General features: G+C 54.7%; 2 protein-coding genes across 4 annotated transcripts in view; one reads left to right on the top strand and one right to left on the bottom strand.

The window, feature by feature from the left end:
- The window catches only part of RAB6A (RAB6A, member RAS oncogene family), a 71,665-nt gene extending 70,355 nt beyond the window's left edge, over positions 1-1,310 (bottom strand). Inside the window, exon 1 of one of the 3 annotated variants that reach the window (XM_075415309.1) lies at positions 974-1,310. In XM_075415309.1, coding sequence (XP_075271424.1) covers positions 974-1,043 — 70 coding nt within the window. In that variant the 5' untranslated portion in view covers positions 1,044-1,310. The remainder of the gene's footprint in view (positions 1-973) is intronic. The other 2 variants (XM_075415303.1, XM_075415294.1) reach the window with 2 other exon arrangements.
- A 4,669-nt stretch (positions 1,311-5,979) lies between these two features.
- Positions 5,980-15,326, top strand: LOC142360742 (large ribosomal subunit protein mL48-like). Its single transcript, XM_075415270.1, has 8 exons — positions 5,980-6,084; positions 8,041-8,093; positions 8,427-8,464; positions 9,446-9,531; positions 10,298-10,470; positions 12,600-12,702; positions 13,509-13,598; positions 15,073-15,326. The coding sequence occupies exons 1-8, from the start codon at positions 6,064-6,066 to the stop codon at positions 15,145-15,147; spliced, it is 639 nt and encodes a 212-aa protein (XP_075271385.1). The 5' UTR covers positions 5,980-6,063; the 3' UTR covers positions 15,148-15,326.
- The last annotated feature ends 583 nt before the right edge of the window (positions 15,327-15,909 follow it).

Genomic DNA, 15,909 nt, shown 5'->3' with positions numbered 1-15,909 from the left:
AACTTGTGCTCCCTGAATCCCTAATATGAAGAGGGAAAAAAAAAAAAGGAAGGACCAGACTAAAGGAAACCGCCAATGTATAGGTAAATACATCTTAATAGCAGCCTTATCACCAATCTCATCTACATATAAGTGAGGAAAGACCAAGATGTAAGTCATTATTTGGGGGGGGGGGGGGGGGGGGGGGAAGACAACTACTATTTCATCATCTCCTGCCACATAGAGACCAAAGGTGGCTGAGGGAGCAAATACCCCGCCCTGAGACAGAGCATATTTTGCACCTACCCATGATGTCAAAGATCACTCCGTATCGGACCCGGATTACACAAAGCATCCGACAAACGGGCATTTTCTCAGAAAACTCTCCGAAGTGAAAGATTTGAAAGGCAGTGCTGGAGAGAGAGGCCTTCTACTGAGGAGGGAGGAGACATAGTTTGGGTGGTGGGTTATTTTTTGGGGTTGTGTTTGTTTTTTTTTCCAAAGACAGGGAGCACAATCTCACTGACTGAATTCAGTATTTAAAGCGTTGGGTCCCACTTTGCCAAGACCAGAACTCCATTTTCGATAAATGCTCTGTTTGCATAGAAAACACCGGGGATTGAGACCCCTGCCACCCAAAAAAACCAGAGCAGCCGGGATCAAATGAATCAGCAGCTGCTTCTGCAGGTGGGGCGGTGGGGTTTTGGGATTTTGGAGCCATAGATAAACCCTTCCTCGTTCCCCCCCCACACCCATCACCGAAGCAGCGGCGACCGCAAGGCAGAGGCAGCCCCCCCACCCCCCGGAGGCCCCCTTTTCCCCTCACAACGTCGGGGTACGGCCCCGTAGGATGGGGGAGGGGGGATCCCCTCAGGCGCGACCCCGGCCCCTCAAGGGTGGGTCCGCCGCGGTGAGGGCGGGGGGGGGAAGAGAGGAGCCCGCCCCGCCGCCGCCGTGCGAGGGAGACCCGAGCCGGGGCCGGGCGGTGACTCACCGCTCTGCTCGCCCAGGAACACCAGCTTGAATTTCCGCAGCGGGTTGCCGAAGTCCCCGCCCGCCGACATGATGGAGGAGCCTCCTCCGCCGCCGCCGCCCCGGGCTCGCTCCGCTCCCCTGCGGCGGGACTCCGCGACCGCTTCTCCTTCGCTTCCTTTCCGCCTGCCCAACGCCCCCCCCCCCCTCCGCTACACCGCTCTGAGGCGAAGGCGACGGGCAGCGGCGCGGGGCCGGGCGCGCAGCCCCGGTGCAAGGCGCAGCCGGTCGGGTGAGCTCTGCCCGCCGCCGCCGCTCCCCTCAGGGCCCGGCTCCTTCCCCGCCGCCTCACGCCGCGGCCGCGCGCTCCGCTGCGCACGCGCGCCGCCCCGCCCCGCAGCCGCACGGCGCGCCCCGCCCACTCCGTCCGCAGCGGGGCCAATCAGCGCGGGAGGGGCGGGGCGATGCGGGAGGGGGCGCGGCTTGCCGGCTTCTGCCTGGGGGGGGGGGGTTCACTCTGGAGCCTAACGATGGCTGCGCGCGTTTCCTGATGACCTCGCTGAGCTGCGAGGGGGAAGGGGGGAGGGATCTCAACGCTGCGAGGAACAACCAAAGTCCTGATGACCAAAAGGCCTAGCCCTAAACCGCTACAGATGTTCCTTTCGGAGGAGCATCTCCTTGGGGACACTCTCTCCGTGGTGTCCCTGGGAGATCCCTCACCGCGGGGTGACGTTTTCCATGTCACCCTTCCGCAGCGGCTGTCGTTCAGAAACGGCTCGGTGCTCCCTCCCCACCTGGCAGACAGGAAAGAACCCCGCTGGAGGGCCTGCCCTCCCTTTAGCTACTTTTTGCCCGTTTCTCCCCGTTTTTCTCAGCTTGCCCTCGCGGTTCAGCAGATGAGGAGGCTCCCAGCAGCATCGTGGCCGCTCCTGTTTCAACCTTCGGGATGTCTCTCGTCCACACAGCCTCGCTCGCTCCTCTCCCACGCTGGTGCAAACCTGCACCGCTCGATACTCCCTTGCTTGAATTTGAACGGAAAACGTGATTTTCAGAAGCGCTCACCCCGCCCCGGGCTTCAGCTGCCAGGGTCATCGCCTGCTGCGCACAAGAATATCCCAGTTTCGCCGCCCGAAACGAGAACATGCTCAGCGATGGAGCCCTCGGGGTCTGCAGCTCCTGCCCCACCGTTGTGTTTACGTTGATGTTGATGCAATCTCCTGTGATCCACTCAACGATATGCTCCACAGGGTATTTTCCACCTGCAAATGGGTCAGTTTTCCACCATTTCCCCATCTGGGAGATTGCTCCTGCTCTGACGGTCAGGGAAATGACCGTGTGTCCAGTGCTGGGCTCCCCAGCTCAAGAAAGATGAGGAGCTACTGGAGAGAGTCCAGCGGAGGGCTACGAGGATGAGGAGGGGACTGGAGCATCTCTGCTACGAGGAGAGGCTGAGGGAGCTGGGCTTGTTCAGCCTGGAGAAGAGAAGGCTGAGAGGGGACCTTAGAAATGCTGATAAATCTCTTCAGGGTGGGTGTCAGGAGCATGGGGACAGATGCTTCTCAGTGGTGTCCAGCGACAGGACAAGGAGCAACGGGCGCAAACTGAAGCAGAGGAAGTTCCACCTGAAGACGAGGAAGAAATTCTTCCCTCTGAGGGTGACGGAGCCCTGGCCCAGGCTGCCCAGAGGGGCTGTGGAGTCTCCTTCTCTGGAGATACTCAAACCCTGGCTGGATGTGGCCCTGTGCAGCCTGCTCTGGGTGACCCTGCTTCAGCAGGGGGTTGGACTGGGGGATCCCCAGAGGTCCCTTCCAACCCCCTGCCATGCTGGGATTCTGGGATTCTGTGATTTAGTCCCCATGAACATAGCTGCTGCCAGTGAATTTTGTTCTCTCGTGCCCTCTCACACCTCAACACCTTCCCCTCCAAGGCCTGAGGGCTATGTCTCAGCACGGTGTCTCTTCCGCTACAGGGAACACCACGCACCAACTCTTTGTCTCTTCTTTGAAAAAGATCATGGGTTGAAACTAATCTTATTCCACCTCCACATGACCCCCTGTCCTGGATTTATAAATGGTCCCTGCAGCCGAAGGGGGCACAGGCTCTCGGCAAGGATTTGCCTGCAGGTAGGTCACCTTGGCCGTGAACGTCCTTTGTTCGGTGTCTCCAGCCACGGTCTCCGTGCTCCGTCTCTGCCTGGTGAACGGAAACGCTCGTTGAACCTCCCCGCTCCGGGGACCTTGTTCTCAGACGTGAGCCTCACCCCTACCAGCGCGCGCAACCCAGGCACAGAAACAGACGGCGTTTTGAAAACCAAACGGTCTACGCTTTCTATTTTTGATCATTTCATTTGTACTCCCTCAGCATGATTAACTGCTTCTCCGAGGTTTTGGTTTTTTTTTTTCCCAGGCCTTGAACTGCCAGTGAACTGAAAGGGAAAATGTGTCTTTAATAAGGTGATTAAATTTAAATAAGTTTTAATAAAGATATGAGCTGGAGCTCACCTTCAGCTTTGCACCCGCGACTTGGGAGCGCTTTCCCCTTGCTGTGGCACCAGTCGTGTGGCTGCTCTCCTACACCACAGGGAAATGGAATCCAGACCGGCTCAAACAATTCAACCATAATTTTAAATATATATATTGTCCTTGTTTATGTGTCAGTATGGATTCGGGGATCTTTCCCACTGATCCCAGGGAAAACAAGTCAGGCAGAACTCTCGACTCTTGGTAACAATTATTTTTATTACCAAAGCTCTGCTCGGGATCAGCGTTATGGTATCCTGCGGTGCATTGAGAAGAGTGTGGCCAGCAAGTCGAGGGAGGTTCTCCTCCCCCTCTGCTCTGCCCTGGTGAGGCCCCATCTGCAGTGTTGTGTCCAGTTCTGGGCTCCCCAGTTCAAGAGAGATGAGGAGCTACTGGAAAGAGTCCAGCGGAGGGCTACGAGAATGAGGAGGGGACTGGAGCATCTCTCCTACGAGGAGAGGCTGAGGGAGCTGGGCTTGTTCAGCCTGGAGAAGAGAAGGCCGAGAGGGGACCTTAGAAATGCTGATAAATATCTGCAGGGTGGGTGTCAGGGCCACGGGGACAGATGCTTCTCAGTGGTGCCCAGCAAGAGGACAAGGGGCAACGGGCACAAACTGAAGCCGAGGAAGTTCCAGCTGAAGACGAGGAAGAACTTCTTCCCTCTGAGGGTGATGGAGCCCTGGCCCAGGATGCCCAGAGGGGCTGTGGAGTCTCCTTCTCTGGAGATATTCCAACCCCGGCTGGCCGCGGTGCTGTGCAGCCTGCTCTGGGTGACCCTGCTTCGGCAGCGGGTTGGACTGGGGGATCCCCAGGAGTCCCTTCCACCCCCTGCCATGCTGGGATTCTGTCTCTTCGCACTGGGAGAAGGAAACACTCCTGCATCGCCTGCCAAAGAGGCTTCAGCCCGCGGGGCTGGCAGTGGATAGGGATGAGGCTTTCAAGACAAAGCAGTTGAGGGACCTGCCCGCACTCGCTCAAGCCAGGAGAGATCCATCATCCTGCTAATTCCTGCAGGCCTTAGGCACGGCCCTGAGAAGAGCTGCAGAAGGTAGGAGACACAGATGTCAGAGGTTTTCTTCTAGGTTATTTTTAAAAGCTTTCTGAATGTTTTTTGTAATCACACAGGTCCAAAAAGAAATGGGAGACTTTCAGGGCTGGATCTCAACTCTCCCAGGACCGCTTCACTCCTCCAGACAGCACAATAGAGAGCAGATGGAGAAGGGGCAGGGAGCCTACAACAGCTTTCTGCGTAGGCCGCAAATCGCTCGAGCATCACCTCTGCCAGCCCTTGCTGAAGGGCTTACCCAGAAGGGGTAAACTGGGGCCAGACAGGAAAGGAGTGGACAATAGCCTAGGAGAAATGAAAGTTTGTGTTGAGAGATGGCCTGGTGAAGAAGAGGAAGGTGGAAAAGACAGGAGGGGACAGTTTGCAAAGGGATGCGTTTTCCTAAGCCAAGTCCACACTGCCAGGTTCAGGTGGTGAAAGGCTACGCAGCGCCCAACTCTTCCCACCCTGGCCTGCCAGGCAGAGCCCCTTGCCCACCTCCGCTCCCACTGGGAACAAATTGCTGCAAATTGGGGAGGTCCCTGCCCGTCCATCCTTCCTGCAAGTCTTCCCACCTAAAATGTCCTGAGATCAAAATGCTGGCAGTAAGGCAGGATTCACCCCATCCTCAGAGGGAGCAGCTGGTTGCTGAAAGAAGAGTTTGGCTTTGCTTCCCCCACAAGCCTAAACCGTGCCTGCCGTGGAGCCCGAACACCTCACCATGACACAATCCTTCATTTCAAAGGCATGTGGCGGCCTGCCAGCACGGACACAGCCAACCCCGGACAAACACACGGCTGCTGACTGCAGGTTAAGGTCCAGCCCTGCCTCTGCAACCGCAAAATAACCCCTTTGCAGTGTTCGTGGCCAAACCACGCAGGTTTAGCACCGAATCCTCTGGCCCTGCTTCAGGCCTGCACACCCAGACCGACCCTCGGCGCCCTCACACCCCACCGGGCCTGTCCCCAGGCTGGAGCAGGGGCCTGCTGAGCCCCCGCTGGCTCCCCGCCTCTATCCCTCAGCCAGCGGGGACAACGTGAGCCGCCTGAGGGATCCGCAACGCCGATGCCTCGGCCCTGCCCGGCCCCGGCCGTCCTCCACGCCCGCTCCCCCTCACAGCCCTGACATGGCCGCCGCAGGCCAGGCCGCACTCAAGATGGCGGCCGCACCACAGCCGCGTCGCCACGCTCAACATGGCCGCCGATGGACGGCGGCGGACGGCCAATCAGCGTGCGAGGAGCGGGCGGGGAGCGGTCCGCGGCCGAGCAGGGTTGGCGGCGCTGGGCGCACGGTTGGGTGCGCCGCGGGGCTGTTGCCACGTCCGCTCCGTGAGGCGGCCCCGGTGGGGGGGGGACGGGGTCAAGCAGTCCGCCATTACCGCCCTGCCCACCCGTCCTTCAGCAAACCGGGGCCCTGCGAGCAGCGAGGGCGGGTTGTCCAAAGAATTGCCGGTTCCCCCCGGGGGGCGGAACGCGGGGGCGGGAGTCGCGGGGACCCGGGCGGGGGAACGCTTTGAGGGACGGACGCGGCTCCGGCCCGGGCGCGGGGATGAGCGCGGCCTTGGCGAAGGTAGCGGCGGGTCGAGACCGGCGCTGGGGACACTGGGCTGGGTAGCGGGGGAGGACGGGAGAGTGGGGGGGTGACACGGACAGGCTCGGGCACCGGGGGCCTGGTTCTGGGACTGGGGTCGGGAGGGTCAGGCCTGGGCGTGGTAGTGGGGAGTCGGGGGCGGGGGGGGACACGCAGGCCCTGCCCTGGATTCGGGGCGGAGGGGGGGCTGTGTCTTTTGGGGGGACACTGGCCTGACTCTGAGTGCACTGGGTCACCTACCCTTGTGTACCTGGGCCAGGGATCACAGAATCACAGAATGGTCGGGGTTGGCAGGGACCTCTGTGGGTCACCCAGCCCAACCCCCTGCCGAAGCAGGGTCACCCAGAGCAGGCTGCACAGGACTGCGTCCAGCTGGGGTTGGAATATCTCCAGAGAAGGAGACTCTACAGCCCCTCTGGGCAGCCTGGGCCAGGGCTCCATCACCCTCAGAGGGAAGAAGTTCTTCCTCGTCTTCAGCTGGAACTTCCTCGGCTTCAGTTTGTGCCCGTTGCCGCTTGTCCTGTCACTGAGTACCACAGGAAAGAGTCTGGCCCAGTCCTCCTGACCCCCACCCTGCAGATATTTATTGGCATTTCTAAGGTCCCCTCTCAGCCTTCTCTTCTCCAGGCTGAACAAGCCCAGTTCCCTCAGCCTCTCCTCGTAGAAGAGATGCTCCAGTCCCCTCCTCATCCTTGTAGCCCTCCACTGGACTCTCTCCAGTAGCTCCTCATCTTTCTTGAAGTGGGGAGCCCAGCACTGGACACAGTACTCCAGATGGGGCCTCACCAGGGCAGAGCAGAGGGGAAGGACAACCTCCCTCGACCTGCTGGCCACACTCCTCCTAATGCACCCCAGGATCCCACTGGCCTTCTTGGCACCTAGGGCACGCTGCTGGCTCTTGGTCACCCTGTCATCCACCAGCACTCCCAGTCCCTCTCCACAGAGCTGCTCTCCAGCAGGTCAGCCCCAGCCTGTACTGGTGCCTGGGGTTGTTCCTCCCCAGGTGCAGGACCCTGCCCCTGCCCTTGTTGAACCTCATCAGGTTTCTCTCTGCCCAGCTCTCCAGCCTGTCCAGGTCACGCTGAATGGCAGCACAGCCTGCTGGTGTATCCACCACTCCTCCCAGTTTGGTGTCATCGGCAAACTGGCTGAGGGTCCACTCTAACTCTTCATCCAGGTCGTTGATGAAGAAGTTGAACAAGACTGAGCCCAGTACTGACCCCTGAGGAACACCAGTAGTTACCGGCCTCCAACTAGACTCAGCGCCGCTGATGACAGCCCTCTGAGCTCTGCCATTCAGCCAGTTCTCGATCCACCCACACCCTTCCTCAGGCCGCCAGGGATCACCCAGTGACACAGGGCCCGTGACAGCCTGGTCACTGGCTTCAGGGACCGTCCGATCCCTGGTCCTCCCTGTCCCTCTGGTCACTCTTTGGGGACGTTGGTAATTATCCCCACACGTGATGCAGCTCCTGCCTGCCAGGGTTGTGGTGACAGCAAAGCTCTTTGCTTGGCGCTGCCTTGGGGATGGGTGAGCTGCGTTTCCCTCCCTCTGTGGAGCTGGAACGAGCACGAAGGCTGTTCGCGCGGCTGTTGTAACCTGGAGGCCGTGGGACGGTGCGAGGGATGAGTATGATCTGTAACCGAGAGGAGGAGAGCCTCCCACCCCAGCTTGGATCCTGAAGCAAAACGAGGGGGTGCAAGAAAAGGTTATTGCAGTCATCATCTTCCTCCTCCTCCATCCCATTCCTCCGTGTTGCAGTGGTATTGTGGGGCTTGACAGTGGCTGGAGGCCCTGGAGAGATTGGGAGGGTTATTGGTACATTCAGAGGGCCTCAGGTGTTGTTTTGGTGGCTGTATTTGGGCAAGCACTGGTGAAAACTCACTGAGTGTCTGCCATGCTGTTTGCATTTTGACCGTGGTGGCTGGTTGCAGGTGCTGTGCTCGCAGAAGGGAGCGTTGCTAAAGCAGGTGTTTGTGCTGGGCAGGTGAGTGGTCTGAAATCAAAGCCAGTAAGTAAAACACCCTATAAGGCATTGAAAACACTCGGTCGCTTTTACAGTGTCCGAAAACATACATGACAAATCAAAAAGTCTTTTTGCCAAGGAAAATCTTTTAATTGTGGAGGGAAGACTTTCAGCAGATGTCTGGGAACTGAAGGGGCTGTATGGTGTGAAGGAGAGAAAGTCTCTGCTGATGGGATCTGTCTGTGTCTGAGGGGCTTGGGGCATGAGCCTTTGTTCAAGGAGATTGGCCAGATAGGTTGTGTTTCCACAGGTGGGTGAAATCAGAGCTTTTCATGATTGTCTTGTTTCCTACAGAGCAGCAACACCCAGAGAAAGCCGTCTGTGTGCTGCAGGTGAGGCCTCTTATTAATCCGATGCAAGGCAAATCTTCATTTGTCCCCAATAAATATTACATATTGCAGAGTTTGTGTCTCCTTTTAAAATTTTTTTAGCCAATTTTGGACTGGTTAAATACCCTCAGCGGATGTTTTTCCAATTTCATAGCTTTTTTCTTAGCCTTTTCTTCTGTTTCCCTGTTCCTGGTTTAGCAGGTACTCCTAGTCATGATGTTACGCTGGGGAGTGACACCAGCTGGATACCATTCATTATATTAATGTCCAGGAAGGGACTTGCACCCCTGTGAGGTCCCACTTTAACATTTATTCAGGTGGTGGAGTCCACTGTTACAATTTAAAATAGAATTTGATTTTGCTGTGGAGGCGAAGTGTAACTGAGTGGCTGCGATCCTTGCTGTTCAGGTTCTCTCTGCTGCTCTGAGCTTCGTTTGTTAAAATGAGGGTTATGGAGGGTTTCATTTTACCCTGGAGAAGGAAGTACAAATAAAAGCTGGTGCCGTTTTGATTTGGCTTCCTAGCACATGAATATTTGAACAGGGCTGGATTTGAAATTAAGTGGGGCTCAGATCCATCGTAGCAGCATCGCTGCTGTCACAGAAGAGGAGGCAGATGTGATGTTTCGTCGGTATCCTCGCCATCCACTGGTGCTGACAAGTCTGTCTTTGTTTCATTGTTTTTTTGTTGGTTTGATTGAGAATTCACCGGGGAAATGAGTCACTTTTAATCTCTTCCTCCCTTATTTGTTGTTCACCGTCACCAACTGTGAATTGTAAGACTCTTGCTGTGGTGCGCAGGCTGCCTGCGTGGGGCAGAGATCGGCCGGAGCCTCAGCCTGCCTTTGCCTTCTGTCAAAGAACCGAGGACAAACTCGTGCCCCCGGTGTGGGTGTGGGGCTCTCGAAGCGCCTGTGTATGTCTGTTAGAAGAAGGGCTCTCTGCCACGCAGCCGAAAACGTGTTTGCTCTGCTTTGATTTGAAGGTGATGCACTCGTGAGCTGCCACAGACACTACAAGTCCCGTCCTACGCATGGCATTGGGAGGTTTAAATACCTGCTCCCGAAGGAGGTAGGCTTAAGAACTCCCCTCTGTGCTTGCTTTTAGCTGACCCATCTTTTTAAAGTCTGATTTAAATGTTGGCATTATTAATTCTGTAGCAGAGGAATCGTATTAAAAAGGGATTATGTGGTTTACTGCTGCTTTTCTCGGTAGAGAGTGTTATGTCGCATGAAGTACCCGCTCACAGCACTGCATAAATGCATTCTTTTGTCCGGTTCGTTCTTGTTTAAGTTACTGAGTAGTTCTGGGAGGAAGGAGTCTCTTCCTGATGCTGAATTTAACGCCCCAACTTCAAATTATTGTGGAATATTGTGATCAGGTCTTATTTGCATTTAAACTTTTTACGTTCCCTGCAATTTGGAAAGACGACAGTTTTTGTGGAAGGAGGAAACAACAACTCATCTGGACAGCTGCCTCGAAGGCAGGAACTGAAACAAAAAGCAGTTTGTTTCCTCCTCCTCGGTTTCTTCTGGAAGAATTTAATCATGGCATGCATGTATTTTCTGTGTGACTTCTGCGGTGCTGCCATCCAAGAACTGAACTGCTCAACTCGAGAACATCTGTCAAGATAATGTCATCCCGGTTCTGTAGTCAGGGAGAGGGAGCACAGATGGGCTGGGATATGTTCACCATAGTTCAGCAAACCTTTGTAGGAAGAGAGTACCCTAGCGTGGTCTCCTGTGTGGGCAAGACTCAATGGTTTTTATTTCCAGCCTTGTTCAAAACAGGTAATGGTTTCTGTTTTTTCCTCCCTTTTTTTTTTTTTTTAATACAGCCTCCTAAGAAGAGAAAGGAGAAAGTGCAGATGAAAGAGATAAATGTTGGGACCGAATATGAGTACGGAGATGTCAACATCCAGATGACTTCCTATGACATGTGTCTCGTGGAGCATTTTGCTCAGTACGTGCATAAACTCTGCAACCGCCTCGCCGTTAAAGTGAATGAAAGGTACGAGGAGCGCGGCTCTGCGTTTGTCGTCCCTCGCCATCGCGTTGCGTTGGGCCGCGTGAGGCTCGGGGATGACGCTGCCTTGCAGACGAGGCCGTAATCTGATCTCCCTGCTGGATTCCCATGTGGAAATCCAAATCTTCTGTCATCTGCCTGGTGTTTTTGTGTGTCTGTACGGTTTTGAGTGCTTTATTCGTATAAGGGAGGCTGAAGTGGAGTTGTTCAGGCACTGACTGAACAGATCTCAAGCAATAAAATAGCTGCCACTTTTCATTCCTTTGAGAAAAAGGCTTAAGCCTGTGGGTGCTGAGCCCGGGGATGTAGGCTTAAGTATTGCTGACTTTTGCTGCTGTTTTTTTCTTTATAGTGTTTCACCCAGGCTCTGCTTGCAGTAAGCAAGTGATAATGATTGTGCAAGCTAGAATGAGCTTGGGAAGCCCCTGACGACTGTGGGAGAGCCACCCGCTGCTTTAGTTCAGTAGCAGAGGATGCTGCAGTTGCACACTAGATCTCCGAAGCAGGTGTACCCTGAGAGCAGCTTTGTTGGTTTTAGTGAGTCTGGGGAGCGTGATGCAGCTCGGTGCTGCCTGCACTGCACCCAAGGAGCTGTAGTCACTGGGAGAAGCGCTGCGTTGCCACAAGGCAGTAAAAACGCTTCATGGTGATTGTCTAAAATGCGTACCTGTAACTGTACCTCTGAGTGTAAATGCTCGTTCCTGGTCGTGCTGATTAAACCTATGAAAAAGAAAGAAGAGGAGCTACTGGAGAGAGTCCAGCGGAGGGCTACGAGGATGGTGAGGGGACTGGAGCATCTCTGCTACGAGGAGAGGCTGAGGGAGCTGGGCTTGTTCAGCCTGGAGAAGAGAAGGCTGAGAGAGGACCTAATATATACTTACAAATATCTTCAGGGTGGGTGTCAGGAGGACGGGGCCAAGCTCTTTTCAGTGGTGCCCAGTGACAGGACAAGGGGCATCGGGCACAAACTGAAGCTGAGGAAGTTCCAGCTGAACCTGAGGAAGAACTTCTTCCCTCTGAGGGTGACGGAGCCCTGGCCCAGGCTGCCCAGAGGGGCTGTGGAGCCTCCTTCTCTGGAGATATTCCAACCCCGGCTGGCCGCGGTGCTGTGTAGCCTGCTCTGGGTGACCCTGCTTGGGCAGGGGGTTGGGCTGGGTGATCCCCAGAGGGCCCTGCCAACCCCGACCATTCTGTGATGCTGTGAAAAATTGTTTTCTTTATGTTCATCCGCTTAGCTGAACTGTCAGCCGTGGATCTGAAACGCTGTGCCCACAGATCAGTCGCTTGTGGTCTCTCAGTGGTGTCTTTTGCACCAAACTGCACTAAAAACTGACACATCGGTGAGTGATAGGTGCTTGTTTCGAGAGGGATGCCCGGCGACGCTAAGAAATTCGAATTCTGTCGGCAGCAACGCGCTGGAAAACATTTGCAGAGAAATCCCGCAGCCTGAGACTGTTGATAGCACTTCCAGGGTAAAGCGTTACTACCTCGTGTCAGACTTGTGCCCTCTGAGGCTGGACTTGGTGTGCAGAGCTCAGTGTGCACAGAAGGAAATTCTTTACCCTTTCAGAGCGGAATTTCCAGGGTAAAACGTGGGCAGTAGGGTGCAGCGGGTTGTTATTGGTGCTGTGCAGATGGAGGTGCCCAGGTCTCTGGAGCGACGCTCACCGGAGGGCAGGATCTGATGCAGTGCCTGACCGTTAAATTCCTGTTAAATTCACAGAAAATAATGTCTTCTGGTGGTGCGTTGCAGCAGTGGGTTTTAGCTCTGTTCCCGATCAGAACAGACAGGCTGTTACAAAATAAATCAGAAACGTTGCTTTAAAGGTCTCCTTCCACTATGAAGAAGCTAAAAGCTCTCTTCTCCGGCTGGCGCTTGCAGCTGAAACAGGTTTTTGCTGGCAGTAGTGCCGCAAGCTGCTCCCTTACCTCTTTCCAGTAAAACACCCGGCTCCTGCCAGTGCTTGATTTGCAAGATACATTGTTTGCATAATTAATTTCTCATGAAAAGTTAATCTCCTTCCACATTCTCTGCCGCTGGAGGTTGGTTCGTTCCTGTAAAGCAGTGCGAGCCTGTCCTCCCCGTCCTAAGCACTGCCCTGTGGTTCCTGCAGCTACGCGATGCCCACCAAAACCAACGAAGTGCTGTTCTTGGAGGAGCGAGGTTCCAAGATGCAGCTGGATGCCGTCCTCACTACCCACCAGAGGGTCGTCCAGGTAGGAGCTGGTGTTCGCTGACAGCACTGCGGCTCTCGTGCAGCGCAGGCTCTCAGAACCCCTGAACAGTTGGAGTGAAGTCCCTCGGACAGATGAGAGGCGTAATTTGTGCGTAAATTGAAGCACAAAGAAGTTTAATTACATTTTTTGCTAAAGGCTACTCACAGCGTAGAAGCAGAGGAGGGGTTCCCAGGTTCTGTATTTCAGCCAGAAGATTTAATACCCATTTTATGCAAAATACTCCATACAAGGGGTGGAAAAGGCATGTTTAAGGATGAATGATTGGACAAACTCGATGAAAATTTAAAAATCCCATCAGTGCCAGGGCCAGCTTCAAAAGCGTCCAGGGTTGAGGTCAATAGGTGCTTCTTTTCGCTAGTCTGTAGTGCGTTCCCTTGCCGTGTGCTGAACCTCTGCTGAATTGCATTTTAAACCGAGAGGTCGCCTTTTTCCACTGGAGAGAGCTGACGTGTGGCTGACGCTGGGGCTTGCAGCTTTGCCGTGGCAGCCTTTGTGTTAGTCTCTCCCCGAAATGAAGGTCTTCATGCGTGGCCAGGTCTCTTTACCTGCAGGAGATGACGCAGGCAGGGATGGGAAGCGCGATATTCACCGAGGAGTGCCGCAATGAGAGCTCTGGGCTGCGCTGTGTATGAGCGGCGTGCGCACGAAGCAGAGTGCTGCTCTGATGAAGTGATTGCCTGCCCCAGGCTCGTGCCGAAGCGGACTCTCTTCCTCTGCCGTTAATATAACGAGTCCATTTTGTGTGTGGTGTTCTGTTCCTGCAGCGCTCTTCTTTCTTCTTGCAGATCAGCGGTTTGAGTTCGACGTTTGCTCCGATACTCCTGGAAGTTATTCAGAGTAGTCAGCCTGAAGGGGTCCATCTGTCAGTGAAGGAGGTATGGTTAATTTTACCAGTGCCTTTGCATTTAGGAAGCAAATGCGATGCGTGACATGAATTTGCTTTGAAAATACAGAGCCGGTGCTGAGGCTGCTGTCTCCTCTAGCCTTATGGATACCCAGGATCTCCCCGAACCAGGCCCTCGCTTGGTCTGTGAAAAAACATTAATTCTTGATGAGTGTTTCATTTTCCATTTAGCCTCTGATAATTAGTGCCACAGAAGGTACTGGCCCCGCTAATCCTATAGATCTATAGGAGATGGCAGGTTGCAAGGTGCTTTCCTTTGCTGCCACAGGTTCCCTGCGACTCGGAGGGGGACGCTTTCCTTCAGCAGTGCTTCCCCACCTCTTACCTGGGAATCGCCAGGAACTTCATGGAGCAGCCGGCAGAGGCTGGAAACGCAAACGCTGTGCCCTGTTCTGACGGAATTTGCGCTGGGAGGGATTCAGCTTGCTTTCTGCAGAGAGGCCCAACAGTTTTCTCGGTGCTGAGGACTTAGGACAGAACTCCACTCACCGGTGGCCCAGGCATAAGGAGCTATTTAAGCTTCTGTCACTTTACATTCGGATAAAACAGTCCCAGGAGGCCCTTTTCATTCAGGGACTCAAAGATTTTCGTAGCTGGAAAGGGAAGGCAGCATAGTAAATTCAAACATGAAATCACAGGTGGCTTCTGAAGTGGCCTTTGAAGAATGTTGAGTTATCTTCAGCTCTGCAAAACCAGAAGGAATACAGGAGAAGGTCTCCCGAGTCCCGTAATCTTCTCTGCTTTGGTCGCAGTCCAGTCTCCGCCTTAGGGCTGCCATTTCTTTTTTTTGATTTTGGCTGATGGCTTTCTCTCTGGAGGGAGATCTGTGACATTGCGCCATTCGCAGAGTCACTGCAGTCCGATGCAGGAAGCCCAGGGGAGGGACCCAAGCCGGCTTCGTGCAACTCGCAGTCGAGAAGAGAGAGCGAAGCTTTGGGGTGCTCTTGAGAAGTTCTGGAGAAAGTGGCCAGTCTCGTTAGCGAAGCAGATGCTCCGGTGATCAGCAGTGGCAGAGCTGAAGGTGTCCAGTTGGCCATGAGCGCGATGCCACTGTTCGCTCTTTCCCAAAGCACTTGGCACCTCAGGAGGAGCCCACAAGGCCGAGTTTTAGAGCCTTTGCGGTGACCACGCGTGTCCGTGGCTGCCACGCTCGCTTGCTGCCGGAAGCTTTCTGCCCTCGGTGCTTTACCCCCAGCAGCTGCTCCTGTAGAGGGGAGGCTCAGAGCTCTGCCACCAGCTTCCAGCTTGAGCTGCCCGCAAGATCGTGGTCTGCAGCAGCTTTCCACCGGCTCTTCCCACTCCCTGGCTTCAGTAGACATTCAGGTCTCTGTTTTTTCCACTCAAGTGATTCTCTGGGAGAGGGTTTGTCCTCCTCTTGATTTCAAAAAGTACTCAAGAGGTGATTCTGATTTGCTCAGGGTTTGTTTTTTCCCCTCCCTCCACAGCACACAGAAGCCGACTTCAAGAGCCGATTAAAGTCTCGCCCCGAACTTGAAGAGCTGCTAGCGCAGATGAACTGAGGTGAAGAAGGCTCCGTCCATTTCAGAGCCGCCCCTGGGAGCGCGAGGCTTCTCCTCCTCAGCCGCTCAAGCCTCCAGAAGGCGACTTCGTGAGCTCTGTACTGATAATTTGGTGAATTGGAAGAAATTTCCACTGTTGTCAAGCAGCTTGTCTTAATAAAAACAAATACAGGTGTTTATATCTGACTGGAGTCCAGAATGAAAGGTGGCTTTTCTCAGTTCTTCCACCCCTTTATGTTTCAGTATGTGAGGATTCCTGCAAGTTTCACTCTGCAGAAATCTCTGTGAGTTAGAATCATAGAATCACAGAATGGTTTGGGTTGGAAGGGACCTTAAAGATCATCTGGTTCCAACCCCCCTGCCATCAGCAGGGACATCTTCCACCAGACCAGGGTGCTCAGAGCTCCATCCAACCTGGCCTTGAACCCTGCCAGGGAGGGGGCAGCCACAGCTTCTCTGGGCAGCCTGTTCCAGTGTTTCACCACCCTAATAACGCTGTGCTGCAGCTATCCCAGACACAGAAGCGACTGTCCTGCTCTTCCTCAGCCGAAGGCAGCTCTCGTAGAGCTGCTTAAATCGGAGCTTTGCCGAAGGGAGCGGAGCCTCCGAGCCCTGAGAGGGTTGGGGATGATCGTCCCCGAGCAGCTTGCCAGGAAAAAAAGCCTCGGAGGGCAGAGGCAGGAAGGTTGGAGCTGTGTCAGGCGCTGTATGCAAAATTTCTCCTCAATTTCTGATTTGCCTTTTGAGCTACAAAGGATAAAA

Source organism: Opisthocomus hoazin, chromosome 1, assembly GCF_030867145.1.
Source record: "Opisthocomus hoazin isolate bOpiHoa1 chromosome 1, bOpiHoa1.hap1, whole genome shotgun sequence".
Lineage (NCBI taxonomy): Eukaryota > Metazoa > Chordata > Aves > Opisthocomiformes > Opisthocomidae > Opisthocomus > Opisthocomus hoazin.
The sequence above is the reverse complement of the archived record's forward strand: the minus strand, read 5'-3'. Positions and strand labels throughout refer to the sequence as shown.